Source organism: Poecilia latipinna, unplaced genomic scaffold (genome assembly GCF_001443285.1).
Source record: "Poecilia latipinna isolate Pla-1442-1.1 unplaced genomic scaffold, P_latipinna-1.0 Scaffold107, whole genome shotgun sequence".
Lineage (NCBI taxonomy): Eukaryota > Metazoa > Chordata > Actinopteri > Cyprinodontiformes > Poeciliidae > Poecilia > Poecilia latipinna.
In genome coordinates, this window is record NW_015112723.1 from 607,049 (window position 1) to 625,701 (window position 18,653).

At 40.0% G+C, this 18,653-nt stretch overlaps 2 protein-coding genes across 51 annotated transcripts in view; both read left to right on the plus strand.

The window, feature by feature from the left end:
• dlg5a (discs, large homolog 5a (Drosophila)) overlaps positions 1-8,448 on the plus strand; it is a 52,241-nt gene extending 43,793 nt beyond the window's left edge. For all 5 annotated transcript variants that reach the window (XM_015027798.1, XM_015027802.1, XM_015027799.1 and 2 more), the window contains 10 exons: positions 974-1,141; positions 1,279-1,462; positions 2,099-2,247; positions 3,326-3,496; positions 4,364-4,554; positions 4,640-4,783; positions 4,932-5,059; positions 5,236-5,345; positions 6,164-6,273; positions 6,396-8,448. In XM_015027798.1, coding sequence (XP_014883284.1) covers positions 974-1,141; positions 1,279-1,462; positions 2,099-2,247; positions 3,326-3,496; positions 4,364-4,554; positions 4,640-4,783; positions 4,932-5,059; positions 5,236-5,345; positions 6,164-6,273; positions 6,396-6,499 — 1,459 coding nt within the window. In that variant the 3' untranslated portion in view covers positions 6,500-8,448. The remainder of the gene's footprint in view (positions 1-973; positions 1,142-1,278; positions 1,463-2,098; positions 2,248-3,325; positions 3,497-4,363; positions 4,555-4,639; positions 4,784-4,931; positions 5,060-5,235; positions 5,346-6,163; positions 6,274-6,395) is intronic.
• A 2,035-nt stretch (positions 8,449-10,483) lies between these two features.
• kcnma1a (potassium large conductance calcium-activated channel, subfamily M, alpha member 1a) overlaps positions 10,484-18,653 on the plus strand; it is a 163,907-nt gene continuing 155,737 nt past the window's right edge. For 11 of the 46 annotated variants that reach the window (XM_015027814.1, XM_015027817.1, XM_015027818.1 and 8 more), the window contains exon 1: positions 14,455-15,772. In XM_015027814.1, coding sequence (XP_014883300.1) covers positions 15,482-15,772 — 291 coding nt within the window. In that variant the 5' untranslated portion in view covers positions 14,455-15,481. Of the gene's footprint in view, positions 10,531-13,891; positions 13,953-14,450; positions 15,773-18,653 lie in introns of those variants that run through there. The other 35 variants (XM_015027804.1, XM_015027808.1, XM_015027812.1 and 32 more) reach the window with 8 other exon arrangements.

Sequence of the window (18,653 nt, forward strand, 5' to 3'; positions counted from 1 at the left end):
CGGGGGACACCCCCCCCCCCCCCAGAAAAATTTTTTCTTTTTTTTTTTTTTTTTTTTTTTTTTTTTTTTTTTGCTTTAAATCTGTCTTTTGAGAGGTTTTTTCAGAAATCCATGCACTATACTTTCCTTCATGAATAAAAGGTGAAATAATATTTAAGTATGTTTTGTAGAGCAGTGTTTTAGAGAAGTAAAGCTTGGTAAGATTCACTAAATTTAGCGGAGATCTTTTTTCTTAGATGCTTGATTTCATTAAGAAACATTTAAGCTTTGGAAACAACTCGAGTCTTTTTACCGTCAATCAGACCTGAAGCTCTTCCCTTTGAACTGCAGTCCCGTCCCACCCCCCCCCCCCATCCCCGTATCCTCTTCCCCCGCCACTAATGCAGCTTGAACGGCTGGCCTAGTTGAAGCCTTCGGGGAATTCATTGGCGCAGAAAGGGATCCAGATGGATTTTGCCACAGCGCTCCCTTTTATTTGCTTGATTTTCAAACTATTAACTCAAATTAAATTCTTCATCTTTTCTGCAAATTCAAATATTTGAGAACCCGCCCCACATTGCTCAAGCAATCACCGAGGCGCAAAGCCATAAATGATTAAATACGAGTTAAACCAGGCAGCTGATGAGCTCTTGTGCTTCTCACTGAAAGTCTACATTAGGAATTTCTGGCCCTCATTACCAGTAGATAAGTTTGTATTATTGCAATACACACCTTAAGGGTTGCAAAACAAGTTTGTTGCAGTATTTATGCTATTCATTCATTTTTGGTTTATTGCCAAATGTATATATTTGTAGTGTTTTATTTATTTATTGCTATTTGTGATTCACTTCACACTAAAGTGCCATTTGTCCCAACTTGGGGGCAAATTAAGAGCTCAGCTATTCTATTCTATTCTATTCTATTCTATTCTATTCTATTCTATTCTATTCTATTCTATTCTATTCAGCTGAAATCTCTTTTTCTTTCCCTGCAGTTCCCGTCTTGAGCCCTCAGTCAGCGCTCAGTCAACCCCACAGGGGAGCGGGACTGCAACTCCAGAGAGTCACTCTGCTATTGATACGCTCAGCGAGCAGGACGAGGGCACGCTCACCCCCTCCTCCAAGCAGACCACTCCTACTACCAGCCCCAACAGTTTTGTCAGGTAAACATGTAAAAAAAAAAAAAAAAAAAAAAAAAAGTTGAGCTAAAATATTCTCTGCCTGAAGAAAAATGTGAGGGGGGAAAAAAAAAAAAAAAAAACCCTACTAGCACCTGAAAGCGTCTCCTGTCCTCCTCCAGAGTGCCGCCTGAGAGCAACAAGAAGGTCGGTGAGCCCCGACTTGTGACGGTCCACAGGCCTGGGGTGGAGGTGGGCGTTACTCTCTGCGGGGGGAACCTGCGGGGCGTCTACATAGAGAGTCTGGATGAGGACAGTCCTGCAAGAGGTCCAGAGGGGCTTAATCCCGGGGATCTCATCCTAGAGGTACTAACATGTATTCACGGTATTTTATGCTGCTGTCAAAGACTTTCTGTTTTAGAAACACTGGGTGTTTTCAGGTCAGAATTGGGGATTTTTGATCTGTTTTTTTCATTTTTCAGCAGTATGCAGATCTTGCTCCATACCTGCTGCCGAAGCTGCAGCTTTTCAGTCCCCTCAGCCCTAATAAGCTTTGTGTTTCCTCCGCTGCTGCTTTCCATCATGTCATTGTATCTCATTGATCTGCTCAGTCTCATTCCACATTGGTAATCTTTCTAGAACACCACAAATTCTTGCTAGACGTTTCCTGGCATGCTCCTACTTAAGCTCTCAGCCACAGAGAGTCTGCTGTGGAAATTGCAATGCAGCTCTGTCATCAGACCGCACAGCTTCACGCCGTCCTTCAATCTCCTTGTTTGTTTTCCTCCCTCATGCGTGGCACAAATCAATACTGCGACACTTTAATGGCGCTGAAAGCTTGGAGGAAATGTGGCTATTTACTAGCGGAGCCTTCACAGTCGGGAGGAAATTGTTTTTTGCAGTCATCAGTTTTCTGAGCTTTATATTTTTGTGACGCACCGCTCTCCCCGGTCTGCGTTTTCGCTGTAACTTTGTTTCGCTTTGTGATTTCCTCTGTCTCAGTACAACTTGGTGAACATGAAGAATAAGACGGCTGAAGAGGTGTACGTTGAGATGCTGAAACCCGCAGAGACGGTGACGTTAAGGGTGCAGCATCGGCCTGACGATTTCAACACGGTCAAAGACGCACCCGGAGACGGCTTTTATATTCGGTGCGTATTTACACGAACAACAGAGCGTCTCAATATAGTTGACTATCTTTGAAACGTCATATTTTTCCAGTAGTTAATTTCAAAAATCTATAGAGCACGTATATGCGTTACACAGAGTGATGTATATATTTTTTGTTAATTTATTTAAAGCTATTGTAAGCTACCTCAGTAGTTTTTGTACTGAAATGTAATGTTAATGCGTGTAAAATCATGGAGAAGATGCTCCACTTGACCTCTGTACAGCAGACGGTTATTGAAGGCAAAGTTAGTGAAAGTGGATGGAAGGGAAAAAAAATAAGTACTCCACTGTGGTGTCATGTACAACTGTGCACTATGTTTATGGGTCTTAAATAATATTCTAATTATATGAGAAATTAGATGAATCGTCAGAAATAAACCCTTGAAATGCATCACTCTGCATTTACTCTATTTTACATTAATTTGTATTTATTTTACGTTGTTGTTTGGACTTTCTTTAATACTGCACAGGAATGGACCTCAACCAAGCAGTAGCAGCTTTATTGCTCTCTGTTACGCTATACATAGCCTCCAGAGCCCTTCGGACAGTTTGTCCCATTCTCACCGAGCCAATTATGTCCCAGATCCGTTGTGTTACCGCAGCGACTCTAACTTGCCACCCCTTAAGGTCGTCTAATCCTTTTTGTCCTCGTTGGCGAAAAGGATCGCACTAAATTCAAAAGGAGACTGCAACTTTGAATCGGTTCGCCTTTATTCTCGGTTTGTTTCCACAGCTGCCACAGTCACTCGTCAACTAGACGGGCAGGTTTGTGATGTCATCTGCAGTAAATACACTCGGCTTGCCTGGCTGACACAGATAGGCTGCTTGGGAATAACTTGCGAGCCTCGAGCAAGACAAAGAAAAGGCCTTTGGTGTCGCTAGATAAACTTGCTCTGCACCTCCTTTGTCATCCTACTTCTGCACTGAAGATCCTTAATCTGGTTCTCCTCATACCTCATCTCCTCTCCCATTTTTATCAGCTTCACGCTCCTCGTCTTGCCCTCCTACCGCCCTTCCCTTAATAACTCCCTATCTATCTTTGTCTCTGCCTCCCAACAGAGCACTTTACGACAGGGTGGGGGAGGCTGAAGGAGACCTCAGTTTTAAGAAGGATGACATCCTTTATGTGGATGAGTCGTTACCAAAGGGCAGCTTTGGGACCTGGATGGCCTGGCAGCTAGATGAGAACGCACAGCAGATCCAGAGAGGACAGATCCCCAGCAAATACATGTGGGTGGAAAAAATAAAAAAAATAAATAAATTAAAAAAAAAAACTAGAGTGCGACTTACTGGAGATGCACCAATCAGGAGGTTTTTTTCTTCTTTTTATACACTCATTTTGTATTGCGTAGTACTGGCACTTTTGATTCAGCAAATTATGATTATGACTAAAATCATAAGTTGCTGAATCATAATCAACACATTACTTTCTTAATTTACTTTTTGGATTAGGTGTTTCACAATTCTTAAGCAAGATTTCACCATTTCCAAACAAAAATGAGTAAGGAGTTGACATTTGAAGCCTTTGTGTTTGTCTGTAGACATAGCAACATTTGTGGCTGTTGTAAAACAGAGCAGATTACCTGGGAAAAAAAAAAAAACAAACAAAAAAAAAAACAAACTTTGGTCAGTTTAAATCCAACCAAAGGATTTAAACTACTAAATCCCTGTAGTTGGTGAATCCTCTCCCTAATAGCTGAATGGTCAAAAGTAAGACGTTCAGCTCCAACATGCCTCTGTAGGATGTTTTTCTAGAAGCTCCTAGCATCTTTGTTGATTCCTTGAAGGTTTTTTTTGTTGTCGTTGTTGTTTGTTTTAAACACCCCACTGAGACTGACAACGGCTAACTTTGAGGCCTCTTCCCTCAGTAACAACTTCAACTCTGAAGAGAGTTATTGCATGTGAAACCCAGAAGCACGTGGTGTGGTGCAAATCGATTCTGTTTCTAGTCTCTGACCATTCAAGTGCATCTCTAGTAACGACACACATTTTGCTGCAACCCTTGAACTATACGAGGTTTTTAGTTTGGAGACCTTTAGAGAGAATGTTTTGGGTTTTTTTTGTGTGTGTGTGTGCGTGCGTGTGTGTGTGATGTAGGATGGACCAAGAGTTTTATCGCAGACACAGTGTGACAGAAATGAAGGAAGATTCCAGCAAGACCCTCTCTGCAGCTGCCCGCCGATCGTTTTTCAGGAGGAAACAGAAACACAAGCGCAGCAGCTCCAAAGACAGTAAAGAGATGGTGGCTCTGGACACCATCAGCACCGATTCCATCCCCTTCCTGGATGGTGAGGGGAAAATTGATGGAATTATGGGTAGAAATAGCAGGAGGCCTTATATCTAACCTTTTTTCCTTTTTTTTTTTTTTTCCAGACTGTGTGAGCCTGGCATACCAGCGAGTCCAGAAGGTGGAGTGCACCTCTCCTCGACCGGTCCTGGTACTCGGGCCTCTCAGCGACCCGGTCAAGGAAATGCTGGTTAAAGAATCTCCTGGGAAGTTCTGCAGATGCCTGCTGGGTGAGATACCTTCATGCAGATGTTTCACTTTTTAATAAGAAGGAAAAAACGATACATGACCCTTAAGGTTTCTGACCAGAGGGATGAGACTGGACGGGCATTTATTTTTGCATCATGTCAATGGTTTTCTTTCTTGCCACGTCTGCAGAGGTGATGAAGGCCTCGCAGCAGGCCATCGAACGCGGTGTCAAAGATTGTCTCTTTATCGATTACAAGCGCAGGAGTGGACACTTTGATGTCACCACTGTTGCTTCTATAAAGGAAATAACAGATAAGGTAACACCTTTTCCTTTCTTGTCCATCGGGAGTCCAGTGGCTTTTATCTGCACTTAATCTCTGCTTTTGCTCATAAATCAAGATTACTGCTCATCAGTCTTGGATTCTGTTGAATTCATATTTGTGGTGGTGACAGAAACTTTACAGTTTTTGTTTTATTTATTGTAAAATTACAGGGCTGTCACTGTTTGCTTGACATCGCCCCGCACGCCATTGAGAGGCTCCACAGTGTTCACATCTATCCTATTGTTGTCTTCATCCGCTACAAAAACGCCAAGCAGATTAAGTAAGTTTCAACCCGCTTCATGACGCAGATGGAGGTGACGCTCCGGTCTGCTCTGTGTGTGGTTAATATAATAGAGCGGAATAAACATTCGCTTGTTTTATTCGATTAACAATTGTTCATTAAAACTTTTTTTATACAGTGAGCATATTGCCAAAATGTCTCCCAAACGGCTGTATTTCATTTGCGTCTTAAGTAGTGGATGGAAAATAATGCATCATTTTCAAAAGTATTTTGAAAAATCTGTTCATTTAATAACATCAGTCAGTAATTTTAATTGTGGACTATATGTTTTGTAATAGCTGTGAGTTTGCAAATACTTGTTTTAATTGGAGTCACTGGGACATTTTACATGGATGACTTCAGACGATGGTTCATTTTAAATCTGCTGCGGCACAAAAATAATGAATATAAATCAGTCATCTGCTTCATCCTTGACTCAATCGAGGCTTGTTTTAAAACGACTCCCCAACATGTGTTTATATGGAAAATAACAATTTTTGGCGGTTCTGAAAACAAATTAATTGGAGTAATCAAAACAACAAAAATAATACCACAAAGTTTTTTACTTATCCTTGACATGTTAAACAAAATTTCACATTTTAAACTTTGCTGAGTTTTTTTTTTTTAATAGAGAACTCTGAAGGTCAAGGAGTACAAGTAGTTTGACAATGCACTTTACCTCATATAAAAACACTAATTTTAACTTCTGTATTGAAATGTTTTAAGTGTTCAGATTCTTAATTTAAAATAACATTTTGTTGTAAATTGACACCAATTTTGACCATCTTCCATCTGTTTATATTGTTTGTTCCTCACAGGGAACAGAAGGATCCAATTTTTCTGCGGGACAAAGTATCTCAAAAACATTCCAAGGAGCAATTTGAAAGCGCGCAGAAAATCGAACAAGAATACAGCAAATTTTTCACAGGTGTGTATGCAGTCGGTAATCAAAAACAAACTTAAAAATAAGACGGAGCTCAAATATCGTCATGTTTTTGTGATGTGATCAATGATCCGTCAGCTTTAAACAATTCCTTTTATTCTTTTCAGGTATTGTCCAAGGCGGCAACCTCCCGTACATTTGCACTCAGATCACCACTATAGTTGATCAAGAACAAAGTAAAGTCCTGTGGACTCCACTTGGCTCCCCCTAGAGGAGCCTGGCCGCCACTACAGCGAGCCGTGGCTCTGCTTTTCATTCCCCAAAACACTAATTAACTCTTTCACACTTTACCAATAGGTACACTACCATGAGCTAGTTGTGTAAATTATTGATATATATATATTTTTTATTTCGTCTTTGTTATGTTTTATAATCGGTCTCCTTTATCTCTGATGTACTCTGAAGCAGGTTGGTAGCATTGCATATTAACGTTAAGGTTTAATCAGTCTTCCCTGAGGATTCTGTCAGTGTGTTCGTTATGCTGCATTGTCTGTTTACAGTTCTGAGATAAGTCTAAATATTGGTGTTCGATATTTGATGCGAGTGTCCCTTGACCATAAACCTCAACACTAATGAAGTTCTGCCGCTCCCGACATTTGTGGTTTCCCTAACAAATATGCACCCATTTGACGATGACTGACAACTAATTATAGTTTATTTTCATTTTATTTCTTTATCGTGCACATGGTGGTTTTGAGAAGCGAGAACACGGCTTTACGATGAAGCCGCAACGACGGCTTTCTGCAGAGGTGAATTGCGGTTTGTAGCAGTGGTATGGAAGTGGAATACCAGCGTCAAGATCAGTCATGACATTTCTTCAGCAATGCAAATAAATGCATTTCACCTTTTTAACAAATGTAGCAGTGGGTTCAACGAAGCCGCCTGCCAACAATCTCATGTTTCGCTCTATGCATAGTTCCCATAGCAGCCGGGTGTGTGGACAGATTGTAGGCCTTTCCGAAGTGCCTTTACACTAGAAGATTAATCTGAAACCAACCGTGGGTCATTTAACACTAATTAAAACCCGTTTTAGATTCCTTTCAAAAGTTCACCTTAACCTGTTGACAAATGATGAAGGGGGCTGATCAGAGACCAGCACAGTTTTAAGCGAGTAACGATGGTGAGACTTTGAAGTTAGGCCGACACGGCGGCCAAAAGGTTAACTCCTCAGAATGCACTCCAGGTTCAGACTAACCACTGTGTAACTCATTCTGTTGCTTTAACCCTTATTTAACAATATAGAGTATGCCACATATATGTAGTATGCAGCTAAATCTGGGAAGAAAACGTATATAACTATATATTCCATGTACTGTCACTTGGTAATACTCCTACAAGCGTTTGGCAGTCATGTCACGCCTCAACAGGTTAAGAGCATGTTTTATGTTTTGTTTTTGTTTTGTTTTTTCCCTTGTGGTTCGTTGTCAGTCACTTCTCACCACACCACACAATTTAAAGACACGCTACAAAGCTTAGTTTGCAGGGTAATACCTTTAGGGATTTTCCTCAAACCTCTTTAAATGTTAGTGACTTTTAACTGTTATTTGTTCTTTTTTTTTTTTCTCTATTATTCAGGATGCAAAAAATAAACCCCAAATAATGACCCTTATTAAAGCTATATCCTATATCTTATTGTGCCAAAATCCACTGAAACCCCTTTATCCTCATATAATGCCCTATATTTCCATTTTGCACATGTTTATCTGTGAATCCTAAGCATGTTACTGTTCTTGTGTTTCCAGCATACTACAGATAGGTACTATAATTTCTACTGTAACTAATTAATGTTTTTATGTTTCACATCAGTTCCTTACATTTCATCGTTGGCCTTTGTTTTTATTTCTTGATTTAAAAAAAAAAAATCACTTCTTATTTGAGTTATTAAAAAGGGATTTGTCCTTGCACATTTTTAATGCAAATTTGTCCTCGAGTGTGACTATTGGGCTAAAGGAAATAGAAGCAAATTGTAATGTTACTATTTTTCTGAGTAGCTAGGGTAAACCAACTTTAGAGTGAGATGCAACATAAGATGCCTGTCTGTTTAGAGAAAAAAAAAAGAAGTGTTTAGATGCCAGGTACTGATTGAACTCTTTCATTAAAAGAATGTGATTTGTATGTTGAAGCATTAACATGGGAATAAACTCATTTTCTGTATCACAACACAGGCTCAGTCTGTATCTCAGTCTTGTTTTCTATTCCACTTAAAAATGTTGTGTAAAACGTTCCGTATTTTCAACAAGCTGTTGTGTCAACTAATATAAAAACGCGGGTTAAATCGGGATGAAAAGAAAATGTTTGAGTCCTCTGAATTGCTAAAGGACAAAAAGCCTAGTCCATGTCAATAGAGAAAGGTGCTGATAAAATGCTATCAGTGGCAAAGATTAGATAAGGAAGGTGTGACATAATCTCTGTGGATCTCGGAGAGCTAAATGTGACCTTTTCTCAAAGAGAAAATGGAGGAGTGGGGGGTAGACAGCAGAGGACACACTTGTTCTGTCCCCCATGGATGTCAGACATAAATTGCTGCCATTTTTTTTTTATCTCCTCCCACTTAAAATCTTTTAAGCTCTAAACAAAATTAATAAGAATAATCTTACATCCCAAGTACAGTATTTAGGTTAACTGTATTTTAGTCACATAAGTAGCTGTGACGACTGATGTGATCCAAATTTTCTGCTCCCCATCTTACAAAAACTCTTTAGGCCAAAAAATACAAGTATGCACTTTTTGTGTTGTTTTTTCTTGTAAATGCCCCGTGCTTAGTTTATATTTAATCTTGCTGGAACTGGGAACATCTTTTGTTGGAGCAAATTGCCTTCTAAATGTTTCAAAAAAAAGCAAACAAACATTTGCATCTACAAGTCTTGCATTTATAAAAAGATTTTATGGCATTATAATAAACTTTAATCTATATTATGGGGGTTCATAGATCAAAATAAAGTAGTGTTTGTGAATTGGAAGGAAAGTGATACCTGGTTTGTTTCGTTTTACAAAAACAAAAATCTGAAAATGTGGAGTGTATTTATGTTCAAAACTTTGTAGGACAGCCTTCATGCAATTACAGCTTACAGGGATATATCTCTACCAGAGCAAAGGTTTGGTTGATCTTTGTGGAACAGCTCAACTTTCAGTCACACTGCAATATTCTGTCACAGATTCTTACTTGGAATGAAGTATGAACTTTGACTAGGCCATTCCAGTTCTTCCCTATACTTTTATTTATGCATTCCATTATTGCTCTGTGTTTATGTTGATGGAAAATGAACGTCTGTCCAAGACTTGACTTGTCTGATACCCCAGACAGGTTTTCTTTATGCACTGACCTCCAACGCCATCTATCCTCCAGTTGTCTCTGGCCAGTTTAACTGTCCCTGCTGAAGAAAAGCATTCCCACAGCATTGCCGTCACCACCGTGTTAGTGTGTTAATTTCCTACAATGTAACGTTTTGCTTTCAAGGCCAAAGCCTTAATTTGTTCTTTTCATTATCAGAATCCATTTTTCGTATGTGCTGTGTCTCCTACATGGACTGTGTCAAACAGCAAATTGAGCTGCTTATTAGTTTTTCAATAAAGCCCAGATTTGCGAGATGACGACCAAAGAAAAAAGTAATTATTTACTGCTGCCTGACCCCAGAGAAGCGGAGGACAATGGATGGATGGAAAAGTAATTATTCTTCAAAATTTCTGTTTATTTCTTTGTTTACTGGATACAAAATGAACCTCATGATGGGGAGGAGGGGAAACAAAAACCCTCTAGTCTTATATTAACAGGTCCAGTCAGCTGGGAGAACCTGCCTGTGGATCTTAGCCTGGGCCAATTTAAAAATGTACCTCATTTCTTATGAAACCAGGACCGGTGGGGCTTCTTTCATTATGGGCTTCAGTTTGCCGCCAGCAAAATAATACACCAAATTTTCAGAGTATTTAGTTTTCCTGTCGTCAAACATTTCAAGTGAAATCCAACTTGAAATCTCATGAAGCGACGCAAGATGACCAAAGTGGACCCACAAACAATGTCAGATTTGTGTATTATTAGCAGATGTGGTGCGTAACTCTGCTTTTCTCCACATGTCCTACTCCAGCCCAGGTGAGCTACTAACCTGCAGCTTTTAGAGGGCGTCCCTTCTCCAACACACCCGAGTCACATGAACGCCTCTGCAGAGCTGAGTGACTTGTTAACGGGGAATGCATTCGTTAGATTCAGGTGTGTTGGAGCAGGCATCCATCCAAACGGCACCAAAGGTAAGATTACAGAGGCGTTAAAGTGATTGGGTGTTTGGGATTTTGACACAAAGTTTCTGAAGGACTGAATCCTTGAAGCATGGCTCCAATCCATTTACAAGACGGCTGCTTACTGTAAAACTAATTAAAGCAGACAATTTTATTTAAAGAAAGCAAGAGGGAATAACAACCAGTGGAGACAACATGGACATCAGGACTGTATCAATAATGAGACAAAAGTGTCATCTGTAAAGCAGTAAGATACCAAAATGTGAGTTTGAGACCAATAACGAAATAAACCCTAGAGAGATGGTTTCAAAATTGTCAACACTGGGAGTTTGAGTAAATGATTGATGCCTATTAAAAATTTGGCAAACGGCTCCTCCAGACACAAAATGCCTCCTGCAGCTTGTTTTCCAACAGCTCCTCTGCATACAGCGCACAGGTGTGGAGTTGCAGCTGCACTCTGGCTCTGAGGGGGAAGTTGCGCTAAACACAAGTAAATGGTCTTTATTCTGGTGAAGGGGACGGTAACTCTTAGTGTTGCTGAAAATGGTCAGTGGACACTATAGTAATGTGTTGAATCAGGTCTGGTAACAAGCTGGCCAATCAGGATAGGAGGGCTGTGTGGCATAACAGAGAAATGCTGAACTATCATTCTATGTAATCTAAGACAAGTAATTGTACAGTAATCAAATAAGATGACTGTAAAATTCCTCCTCCTATACATTTCGCATGACATTGGCAACATTATCATAATGAAATGGGTTGGTTTTTTTTTCAGCAGTTACAGCTAAGCTGGTCAAAGTTGATGAGAAGATGGATGGAGCCAAATATAGAACAATGCTGGAAGAAAACCTGCTAAAGGCTGGAAAAGACTTCAGAGGGGAGGCTGACATGGTTTACAGAAACCTGAAAATAATTTCAAGGTTTTGTTTAAGAAGAAAAAGTATTCTTGTCTTTTCACTTTATATTTTTATTCCTATTTGTATTGGCCTCTCAGTGGTGGATTAAATGAAACATGAATGAAGGAATGCAATAGATAAGCCATCATACAAAATCACAACGGAGCACATGGATGATGATGTTTGTGAGGTGGAAAAACTAAACCATCCTCGCAAGGTACTGTTTAATTTCTGATGTTTTTAAAAAAAAAAAAAAAATCTGTCAGCATAATTGGCATCAGCTGCTCAGTGTAATTAAGTTTGTTCAGGAAATTGGCTCTTATGTTTACAACACGTTTTGCGGAGCTTCATTGCATGTTTGCGTTCTATTTTTCCTCTCTGAAGATGGACTTTCCCCCTCTGTTTATTTTAACAAATGTGTAACAGCATTCTATTTTTTTTTTTTTTTAACGTGTCTTTCAAATGATAAGTGAAATTTCAGGCCTACAGGAACATAACAAACATCACTTGGTTTTGAAATCATAAAAAAATAATATATTTCCGAATGTTTTTCATCCACTCGGACAGCCTGGAGCTGTGTCATATCTTGCTGGTTGATTGAGCGCCTCTAGCCTGGGGTCAATTCCTCTGAGCGCTGCGTGAGTCACATGGTCTCCTGCCCAATAATGTCACAATGAATGACGACCCTCCAGCTGCCTGTCGAGTTCTTTATGGCAAGAAACTACCCGGCACCTCCCAATATGAGCCACGTTATCAAATCAAAAAGTGTCTACTTCGGTTTTCCGCATGTCTACAGGAACATTTTGTCTGATGTCACTTAATACTCCCAGGAGAAGGTTGAACAAGGTTTTGGTCAATAATAACATTCTAAATCTGTTGTACTGTTACGTGCAGGTGTGTGGTGCCATGTCCCAATTCCTTATGTCCTCTAAGTCCCCTCCTGCCTGTTTTTAGAAAGAAGTCGGGCCTCAAACCCTTTAGCTGGGGTGTCTGTTTCAAGACAGCTGCTGACAGCTCAACTGAACTTGAGAAGTCTTAAGTCTGACAGAAGGAAGATCGTTGTAGTCTTCGCCCGGGACGCCGTGGCCTTTCCGCGCTCGTGTCGGCTCTTATTGTTGGAGCGTTCGCCTCCTCTCCCTAATTTCAGTCCAGCAGCAGGGATTCAGATGTGGGTTGTTCCTGTGATTCTGGGCATGTTAGAAATGCCATGCTGTCACAGACCTGCCGTCTCGCCTGCAATCTTGGGCTTTGGTTCTGCATTATTTGAAATTCTCCCCTGTGACGCTTATGATTAATTTTAATGACTGAATTTTGGCATTGTGAGCGTAATTTAAGATATTTTATTGAAGGGAATATATATATTTTTAAACTTGCTGTTTGCTGTTTAACACCAAACATACGGTACCTTGCAAAATTGTTTACATTCTTAGATATTTATACTATGTCGCTTCACGACCACAAACTTCAATTGATAGACCAGTAATACAAAGTAGCATATAATGCAGTAGTAAAGCTAACACTACAAATCATCCTAAATGAAGCATATGCATGGAGCCACATGGCGATGGTGGCCTGATGCTGTGGGCGCTGCTCATCTTCAGTCGAAGGGTTTTTCATATGTCGGAATGGCCTAGTCAAAGTAAATACAAATGCATGTTATGCTTTTCAGATATGTGTTTGATCAGTTTTGAAAAGCATGTTTCATTTTCCAATTCTGCACTACTTTTTGTTAGTCTATTGTCTAAACTTGAACTTTGTGGCGGTGATTTGACAAAGTGAAAATATTCAGAGGTTACAAGGCGGAGCAAATCACACTTTGAAACTCAACCAACTTGTTACCTTTAGGTTTTGTTCTCACTCCAAAATGTAATATTCAACATGCATCCAAACAGTGGACAGCTACGTCGGGACGGATCAGCAGCCTGGTTTATGTGGAGCTAAACCACTCGCACATGGAGTCATAACTCTGAAGAGCTATAATTCAAATATCGGATTGCCTTGCATGTTTTACAGCTCATATCTGCTCCTAGTTTAAATGACAGCCAGCTGTTACCGCGAGCTATTTTTGTGGAAGCACTAATATTTCCTTGGTAATAAATTAATTTGATAGCATGCATGTCATACTTGGACGCGTTTTCTTTCCAGAACATTTACGCCTGAGAATGAGTGTTTAAACTCTACACTTGCTCAGACAGAGCTGGTTCAAAATTGTATTGGCAAACTGAGGAGAATTTACATTGAGTGTTAATATTATGCTGATAATTTCCTATGTATAAATCCCTATGCCATATATACATCTAAATAAATAAGAATATTATCAAATTCAAGTTGAGTTATACATGTCAGCTTAACGCCTTTGTAGGTTCATTACATACTCGAACACATATTTTAGGCATGACCAAAAACTTAAACTTAAAAAAGTGTCCCTATGTAAACAAAGCACTGAACAATTTTTCTTTATTTTTTATTTTTTTCAGCCTGGAGAACATTTGGAGCCCTCTGCCACAGATGCATGGGCACCCGTCTTGTTCTGAAGCGGTCAGTTGTTCTTCAGAGTCAGCTGTTTACCCCGTATACTTTGCACTGACTGGATACTTGAGGTTTCCAGCAAGCAGCCATAAACTACTGTCAGCCGTGCCTCACCGTCGTCACCAATCCACACTTGTTTTGACCTCCTATAAAGGCTAAAACTGTGAGCATTTTACACTAATTGATCACGAAGGACATTCATTCTCTCGCTCTGCTAATTTAAAAAAAAAAAAGAAAAAAAAAAGAAAAACGGGACCTCCTCCATGGGTGAAAAGCCACTATCTCAGTAATTGGAAAAATTGGAGCACTATCCTAGATGAGAAATCAACGCAATATTAACCCCTCCCCTCCCCCCGCCAGCCGAACACCCGGGGGCACTGTTGCGTTTGTGTGCGTGGGAGACGATCATCATTTGATGTTTATAAAGCAAGATATAACCCTTTAATTTATGACTGATCAATACAGCCTCTTCTTTGCGACGTGCGTCACAGACGTGCAATAAAGACGCAGAGGCGCAGTTTAGCAGCCAAAGCAGTGCAAGGGACCAGTTCAGCTCCTGGAACATTTTTTTAATTTATTTATTTTTTTAAAGAAGGGAAGAAAAAAAAAAAACATCGTAGCGATCTCGCAGCTCCTCTGTCCGTCTTTATTATTAGCGCTTGGCTCCGCCCTCCTACCTGTAAATCTCCCCCCGCTCTCCTCTCCTCTGGAGCGGATCTGACAGGCTCGCTCAGCTGGCCGCTCCGTGCCAGGGCTGCAGGGGGACCGAATGGAGGCAGCGACATCCACCCGAGCGGCGCGCCAGTCCTCTCCTTAACGCAGAATCGACAACCCAAACCGCCTGTTTGAATATGTAGTCTTCTGACCTGCGTTTATTTTGTTTCCCCCCCACCTCCCTCAACCTTAAGGACTGAATTACACGCAAAGCGTTTACAGCCAACTGAAGGAGAGTTCAAATCGATTCTTCATCCGCTGATCGGCAGGATTCTTGAATGGAAGACGGCTAGGGAAGGAGCACAGCCGGGAAATTTGTTTTTTATATTGTTTTTTATTTTTATTTTTTAATCCTCTGCTGTTTGTGTGTCTGCATTATCAGGAGAGAGAGAGAGAGAGAGAGAGAGGGAAAAAGAAGCAACAGCAGCCTCGGCGGCTGCAAACGACGCCGTAACTGTCACGGCATATGGCGTGAAAGAGGCAGAAAAGCCCCTCAGAATGAGAAGCGCCTAAGATTCGTCGTTATTATTGCGGATTTAAATGCCTCACTCCAAGGGGCCACCGAGGCGCTATTTTGGTCTGCTTTGCGTGCGCGGCGGCTCACACTGTCATTAATAATAAACAGTTCTCTGGCATTAGAAACTATATATTTATGAAGATAATCTGGTGGGGCTGTCAAAATCTAGTGCAAAAATAAAAGGGGTTTGGGGGGGCGGGGGGAGGGCTGTATATATATATATATATTTCGTTCTTTCTGTTTTTTAAAGCAATATGGCTGGTGAGTGGGGCTGGGGACGCTGGCACAGGCTCTCCAAGGCTCCTCAATGCTAGCCGAGGCACATGGCACGGATCCCCATGGAAGCGACAGCTCTATGAGGACAAGCAGCATCGATAATAACAACAATCCGGACTCTTCGATCTTAATATCCAAGATGGAAGGCGTTGTCATCCCCTACACGTCTGAGGTGCCATGCGACGACTATGGACAGCGCATGTGGTGGGCATTCCTCGCCTCCTCCATGGTGACGTTTTTCGGGGGTCTCTTCATCATCCTGCTATGGAGGACCCTGAAGTATCTGTGGACTGTCTGCTGCCACTGCAACATAAAAAATAAGGTAATGGCTGGAAACTGTGTGAGCAATCGTGTACCACGCAGAAGCACTGATGCAAGATGCTGTGGGAGTCAGAATTGGATTGTTTTATTTATTTATTTTTTATGTATCAAATGGTTTTTGGTGTTATTTTGGACAATATAAAGACACACGAGGCGCCTGTTGCAGTTGTGAACACACCGTGGTTGTTGTTTTCCTCTGGCTGTTTACTCCCACTCTGACATGAAGGGGGTGATATTGCATGAGGGATATGGGTGGAATAAGAGCAGAGGGATTCCTTCATTTTATTTTGCACTCGCAGAGGCGGCTCAAGGTTATAGGAACCCCTAGGGAGAATTACCTTTTTTTTTGTCAGGGGTGGGGGAGGTGTCTGAGTTTCCACCATTTTCACTTTTATACAGAGGTTTTCTCAGGTCAGAGGACATGTTGCTCAATGATCCATGCATGCTTTGAAGCTGGAAATGGAAAAAAAAAAGAGTAAGAATAAAAATAAACCACATGACATAGAACCTGTTATTTTTGTCATGACAGGATACAAATTTTGCTCTTTCAGAGTTAAAAATAGAAAACACTTTTTCTCATCTTTTTTTAACACCTAAAATTATGCTAATGAACTATATGTTATGCAAAAAGCATTTGGCCATATGAGATTCCTTCTGTTTTTGTAATTACGTCCTAGAACTTTCAGGTCTCCTTTGAGATTTATTTATTTTTTTTAGCTGAGAGCAGGATTTATTGTTCAATCAATAATAACAAATATTTTACTATTACGCTACATGTTTGTGAGTAATCAGGTCCAAGTGTCCTTTGTGAAATTTGACAAGAAAAATTTGGTTATTCACAGTTACATCAGTCATATCTTACGTGATTAAAATAAAGACGGAACGCACGGGGAAAAAATGTCTGCAATCATTTGTAAGCCAATTTGTTACGAAATGCTAATTCCTTAATTATTATTTCTAAAATACATCTGTGATGAGATTCACCAAACTATTTTAAGACTTCTTTTGACCGATTTTTATTTATATATTTATTTTCGTTAACTTGTAAAATTGAAAGGCTGAATTCAAAAGTGATATTTTTAATAGATATCAGCTGGTTGATATAGTTAGTGTCACTGATTGTGTCCGCTAGTTGCGGACACAATTATTTATTTATTATTTATTTATGCCATTTATACAACACACTCACTTTGAGTACAACCATATTTATGACAGGAGTGTAGAAAACATCTGATATTCTCATCAGGCTATGTTTGGTTGGCTGTTTTACATTCTGTTGTAATTGTAAAGATGTGCCATCACTTGTTTGAGGTCTGTGGTAGTTGTTGGTTGAAAAGCCTTTCAATTCACATCTTTTTCAGTCCCCACTGTTGGTTGTTGTATTGGTGCAAACCGACTGACGTTAATATAATCAGATATTGGTTCCCGGTTTCCTGACAGTGCCCCGATAATAGCCACATTGCTCCAGTCACGGAAGCCGTGGTGGTTGCCGTACAAGAGGTATTTCCCCAATGCTTCCAATTTCTGTGTACCAACTCCCCCTTTAATGCTTTTCACGTGGCTGAAATGCGTTTCTACCTTAAATGTCGGCATAGTGCTGAAGGTAAATTGTGTGAGCAGGAGTAATGTAGAAATGGGATAATAAGGCGGAATGCCTGTTATGCTGCCTGCTTGGGGTGGATGAATCATAGCTGATTCACATTTAGTTCATGTGTGACTCACACACTTGCGTGTAGTGAGAGTGGTCCCCCTGGATGGATCGAGGAGCTGTTGAATGGTGAGGGTGTAAAATGTGTATTTTAGAATAACAAAAAAAAGAAGTAATGATTGATTAAATGAAGACTTGTGGGGGGCGGGGGAGGGAATGGTTTAAATTTTGTGTCCTTGTCGCATCCTGTCTGCGTCCTTCATGCTAGGTGTTCTTGACCTTTTCTTGTCTCTTTCTTTGAAATAATGAGGTTGGAGCATAAAGAGCATATTTGTCAAACAATAATTATATATATATATATATATAAAATCACATTTTCTCCTAAACCTAGCTCAGTAGTAACTGATGCAATTCAGCAAATTTTTGTCTTGGTTTGGTTAACAGGTAGTTTTGAGTTCTCTTTAACGCCCATACGTACTTTTACTGCTGCTGGTTCTGCATAGTTCAAAATAACGTCCAGGTTTGATATTGTGTCTGATTGAAGGACGTACGCTTCTGCATAATGTACTATGTGTTTCAGTATGCAAACCTGTACTATAATTCTGTAGCTGGTATTGTTGGGCAAAGTTTTAGTCAATGAAAGGAGCAGAACATAATTTTTGTAAGTTTTAAAATAATTTGCTGTGTTATTGCTGACAGGTTGTTGACCCGAGCAACTTTTCAGCAACCTTTACTATTCAAAGAAGGAAGAAAATAAAAAAAATAAGTAGAGCCACAAATTCTACATGACCGTCATAAAAAGGTCATCTTTAAAGTTTGAACAATATCCAGCATATAAAGCTGGATATATGTTTAAGAATATTTATATATATATATATATATATATATATATATATATATATAAAAAATCAAGATTATTTATATTTTTTGACAAAAGGAGACAATATATTTTGTAACTGTCTTTCTGCTGCAGTGATATAATGCAGGTATGTATTAAAACAAAGGAATTATTAAACTGCGTCTTCTTCAAATACTAAAAAACACCTTTTATTTCTAATAAAGGGCTAGAAAAGATACACTCAGCCCTGGAGCTGCAGTTTGCAACATACTCCTAAACTCATTGGAAGCCTTCATAGAAAAGTTGAACCTGCAAAGGGTGGACTCACTTCATGTCAAACCTCATGAATATATGACTATTAACAGGATGTCACTGAAGCTCACATGTCTCGGGAGT